The following is a 5,046-nucleotide window of genomic DNA, read 5'->3' on the forward strand; positions in this document are numbered from 1 at the left end:
TACTAAAACTCCACCTATTGGATAACATAATATTTGTTTAATGTCTGTCTCACGAACAGTACTAAAACTCCACCTATTGGATAACATAATATTCGTTTAATGTCTGTCTCACGAACAGTACTAAAACTCCACCTATCGGATAACATAATATTTGTTTATGTCTGTTTAACAAACAGTACTAAGACTCCACCTATTGAATAACATAATATGTGTTTAATGTGTGTCTCACGAACAGTACTAAAACTCCACCTACTGGATAACATAATATTTGTTTAATGTCTATCTCACGAACAGTACTAAAACTCCACCTATTGGATAACATAATATTTGTTTAATGTCTATCTCACGAACAGTATTAAAACTCCACCTTTTGGATAACATAATATTTGTTTAATTTGTGTCTCACGAACAGTATTAAAACTCCACCTATTGGATAACATAATATTTGTTTAATGTCTGTCTTACGAACAGTATTAAAACTCCACCTATCGGATAACATAATATTTGTTTAATGTGTGTCTCACGAACAGTACTAAAACTCCACCTTTTGGATAACATAATATTTGTTTAATGTGTGTTTATATTCTTTAGTTTTGGTAAAACTACTAAAGCTATTTGCCACCGTCCCTAATTTTAAAATACTGACCAGATGGAAGATCAACAGTACCCTACAACCCAGTGTCACTCTTATAACCTCCCACACACACAGATGAAACTAATAACAGTTACCTGAGTTTACCTGAGTTAGGATCGAAAAATAAGCTATTTGTCATTTCTCCTGTTATGAATTCATCAACAGTCTGTGACGTCTGAGTGACCAGGCCCATCAGGATCTCGGTCATCCCACTGGAGTCGTATACGCCCTCTGGATTGAAGAACGTTTGACTCATGGGCATTGAGCCCACCTTGCGAGCTTCCCTGCTGTACAGGTCAAACACGGGAGGCATCATGGAGTAAAGAAACCCCAGTACACCCGTGGCCACTCCATTAGACACTCCGGGATCTGTATTGATATCGTAGTGACTCGAGAAGCCACTGGTCTGGGGCTTGAGGCCGTAGACGTTCATTATCTCTGGACCGATTAACCTTGGTAGGAATTCGTTGTATGTCACGTGCTGAAGCTGGTGAGATAGATAAGACATAGGGAAAATGAAAATAAATAACATTATCTAATATATTCAATACAGTATTATAATTTTAAAGGTCAAAATCCAAAAATGTGTCAATAAAAAGTAGTGTATATAATGAGGGAAAACATAAACATGGCATTGGCCACAATATAGCATTGGAGACTGAATTTGAAAGGTAACCCAATTTAAGAACCATGTTTGCAAATTTGTCCATCTTAAAACAGCTCTACTGAAGGTTAGCTGAGGTCAAGGTTATCTATCTCATTATTACTCGTGTTGAAGGTTAAGGTTTTTAAGTTTATTCAACACTTGCTCTACTGAAGGTTAGCTTAGGTCAAGGTTATCTATCTCACTATTACTCGTGTTGAAGGTTATAGTTTATAAGCTTATTCAACCTTACTCTACTGAAGGTTAGCTTAGGTCAAGGTTATCTATCTCATTATTATTTGTGTTGAAGGTTAAGGTTTATAAGCTTATTCAACCTTACTCTACTGAAGGTTAGTGTAGGTCAAGGTTATCTATCTCATTATTACTTGTGTTGAAGGTTAAGGTTTATAAGCTTATTCAATACTTACTCTACTGAAGGTTAGCTTAGGTCAAGGTTATCTAACTTATTATTACTCGTGTTGAAGGTTAAGGTTTATAAGCTTATTCAATACTTGCTCTACTGGAGGTTAGCTTAGGTCAAGGTTATCTAGCTCATTATTACTTGTATTGAAGGTTAAGGTTTATAAGCTTATTCAACCTTACTCTACTGAAGGTTAGTTTAGGTTATAGTTATTTATCTTACTGTTACTTGTATTGAAGGTTAAAGTTTACAAAACGATTTGCCCTGAAGGTTCAAACTTACTATAGCTATTCAGTTCAAACACTAGTCATTTTATGGTTTGAATTCTGTTAAAATTATTTACGTTTGAATAGTTTTGACAGAAATAAAATATATTTCGATGTTTTCCGGTTCATCTTACTTAGAACAATCACAACAGACTGACGTCAATGTGACGACAGCATCTGTGGCCAATGGTATTGTTAAGTAATCATGCGTTCGAAAGGTCATGTGATAGGTTAGGCTAGGCCTAATTACCTCGGCTCCGACAACTTTTCTTGCTTCCTCAAAAATCTCGTCGCTTCCCCAATGAGGGTTGAGATCAGAAAGAGCACGTGCGATTCTATTGTGCTCCCTCATCCATATCGTGTGCATCACCATCAATCCTGCGTTTTCGTTCACTCGTACATCCCCTGGTGGTGAGAAAATCAAAGTTCAGTAGCTAACAAAGAGTGGAGTTTAAAGATAGTAACAAAACAAAGACGTGACACACGAAACTCGCGGTAATCAAGAAAGATAGAGGGGGGATATTGTTTCAATTGCCAAAAATAAAAATCTGAAATACGTTTTGTTTGTTTATTTATAATTAAGCACAGGGCTACACAATGGGCTAACTGTGATGTGCCCCCCCACGGGTATCGAAACCCGGTTTCTAGCATTGGAAGTCCGCAGACATACCGCTGTGTCACGGGGGGGGGGCATCTAAGATACATTAGTAATATTTTGTTTTAATAAACTAAACTTCTAATAATCTACATTGTGAATTATTCTTGGAAATTCAATAGTTTATTTGTTTTATTTGTTTGTTTATTAGCGCAAAACCACACAGTAGGTTATCTGTACTCTGTCCACCACGGGGAATCGAATCCTGAATTTTTTAGTATTGTAAGTCCCTGACCAACAATAGATAACATTATTGTTCTATCACAAGTTGCATATTCAAAATTGTTTTAATAAAACATACGAACCCCTTTAATCAATTCAATTGAGACTATAATCTTAGATAACACTCCCCTCCCCCCCATTCCCTGAATCTACAACGTATATCCTTACCCAGCCCACCGAAATCCACCCTGTTTATCTTTAGAAACAAAACCCAAACCACTTCGTTTTTTCTTTTGTTTTTTTATCACCTGCCAGAAAACATCGGACACCAGCACCGGTTCGACAATCTTCAACCTGGTACTCGGGAGGGAGAAGTTCTTTCCCAGACCTGCTCTTCTGGGTTTTGAGAAGTCCACCAAAAGGCATTCGAAGGAGGCTGGATTCTTCCACCGAAGATCCGTAGATTGACGAACCGTCCAGGAAAGACGTGACTTGATTTGTCTGCTCTCTGGGTCCGAGAGTACAACCAGGTCGTGGCGAAGTACAAGAGCGCGTGTATTCCATACACTGCTGTCCACTCGGACCGAACGCAGGATCGTCTTGAGGAATGGAAACTGGAAGACATTCAGGATGGAAGTTGTTTCTCTTGACTCCACAACACTTGATTCTGTGACCCTGGAAGCCTGAAAAGAAGATTCCATCAGAGCCACTCTTCGAGAGTCAGAGTTTGGAAGAATATTGGTATACATTTTACTTCACGAGTTGTACCCTATGTACTTAAATAATGTTTTTCCCATCAGCTTTTACCAAAAAAAAAAAGTTTATATTATTCAATAATCTTTTAATTTTGTAACATAGCTATCTTTATGTCTAAAAGAATTTCTTCTTAAAATGATATCTTTACATTTTATCAATATTTGAACAACGTTATTTTTGATCTTATTTAAAGATCTCTATGTACCAGCAGCTTGTGCGGTGTGGGCGATATCGTGGAAAACCAGTTCTCCAAAGATTGCCATCGCTGTTGTTAGGTGACTATGAGGGCGGTCAACATCCTTATGAACAACCAAACTGACCTCACGTGGGCTCGGAAGAAAGTCCTTAGTGACCGACTGACGAGGGCTGCTGATGCCTGATCACAAAGACAAAAACTTCTTTTACTACGAAATACAAAAAGTTGTTTGTTTGTTTTAACACAAAGTGAAGTATCTTTTTGACATTTACTAAGTAGCCAAAACACGCGTTTTTGTGTTTTTTTAACATATCCAGAAAAATCAAAGTACAATAGTTCGCGTGAGTTTTTTTTTTTTCTTGGACTAACAGTAAAAACATTTCTAATTTTGATGTGACCTTTACTTTTTGACTAGCGTGCCTGATGGAAATCTCTTTCACGTTCTGCGCATAAAAAACTAGCTCGTCATCTCGCTGACAATATTTGCCTCATTTCGTGAAGTGAAATTTAGAAATTTGTCAACAGATGGCAGCGTTTGATATAGTCTAAATACAGCAATAATGACGTCAAAATTGTGCATGTCTGATGATATATACATATTTATATAATTTATCAACTGAGAGCGTCTGTGCTTATCTTTTCACTTACCATCAGGATATGCAGGGGGGAGGAAACGTCTGTAATGAATATCAGCATTTCCCCACGAGGGGTTCTTCACATTGTTACAATAGCCGTCCAAGGCACGATATTTACTCGGTCGGCAGGGAAAGTCCACTTTTAAGGGGCAGGCTCGACCTAGTTCGGTGTCTCGGATGTCAGCCATTGGTAAATTAAAAACAATCTGTTCCCTGTTCAATCGATACCTGTTCAAACATCAAACACTAAGTAATAGAAATATGATCGTATTATTATGTAGAAAGTTCCGCAAGTAATCAACAGAACCTATATCTAAGTTTGACCATGATTTTCACGATCATCAAGATTATACATTTGATGGATGTTTTTGTTGTAAAAATAAAAATGGCAAATATTTAAATCTGGAATTACGTCTCCAAAGAACTGTCATTATCACTAAAAGTTGTCAATATTTAGTTCGGAGTTTAATTACCAAAGTTATTTTAACAATATATATCCATATACTACTAAAACTCTGAGATTGATTGTTTGTTTGCTTGTCTGTAATTAAATACCGCAAAAACGGCACACAATAGCGCTATAAAACGGTAACCCTGAAATGAGAATAGAAACAGAATAAAACATAAAACACGTTTCGTTAAAATCGGGTCACGGGTTACCGAGTTAGCGCCGTTTTT

General features: G+C 37.1%; 1 protein-coding gene across 1 annotated transcript in view; it reads right to left on the bottom strand.

Annotated features, from left to right (window-relative positions):
* Nucleotides 1-5,046, bottom strand: part of LOC106471379 — a 35,172-nt gene that overhangs the window by 19,690 nt on the left and 10,436 nt on the right. The window contains exons 4-8 of the mRNA XM_022399981.1: nt 4,382-4,596; nt 3,743-3,913; nt 3,090-3,464; nt 2,215-2,369; nt 740-1,121 (exon numbers count right to left, since the gene is read on the bottom strand). Of these exons, the coding sequence (XP_022255689.1) occupies nt 740-1,121; nt 2,215-2,369; nt 3,090-3,464; nt 3,743-3,913; nt 4,382-4,596 (1,298 nt within the window). The remainder of the gene's footprint in view (nt 1-739; nt 1,122-2,214; nt 2,370-3,089; nt 3,465-3,742; nt 3,914-4,381; nt 4,597-5,046) is intronic.

This window comes from Limulus polyphemus, unplaced genomic scaffold (genome assembly GCF_000517525.1).
Source record: "Limulus polyphemus unplaced genomic scaffold, Limulus_polyphemus-2.1.2 Scaffold4584, whole genome shotgun sequence".
NCBI lineage: Eukaryota > Metazoa > Arthropoda > Merostomata > Xiphosura > Limulidae > Limulus > Limulus polyphemus.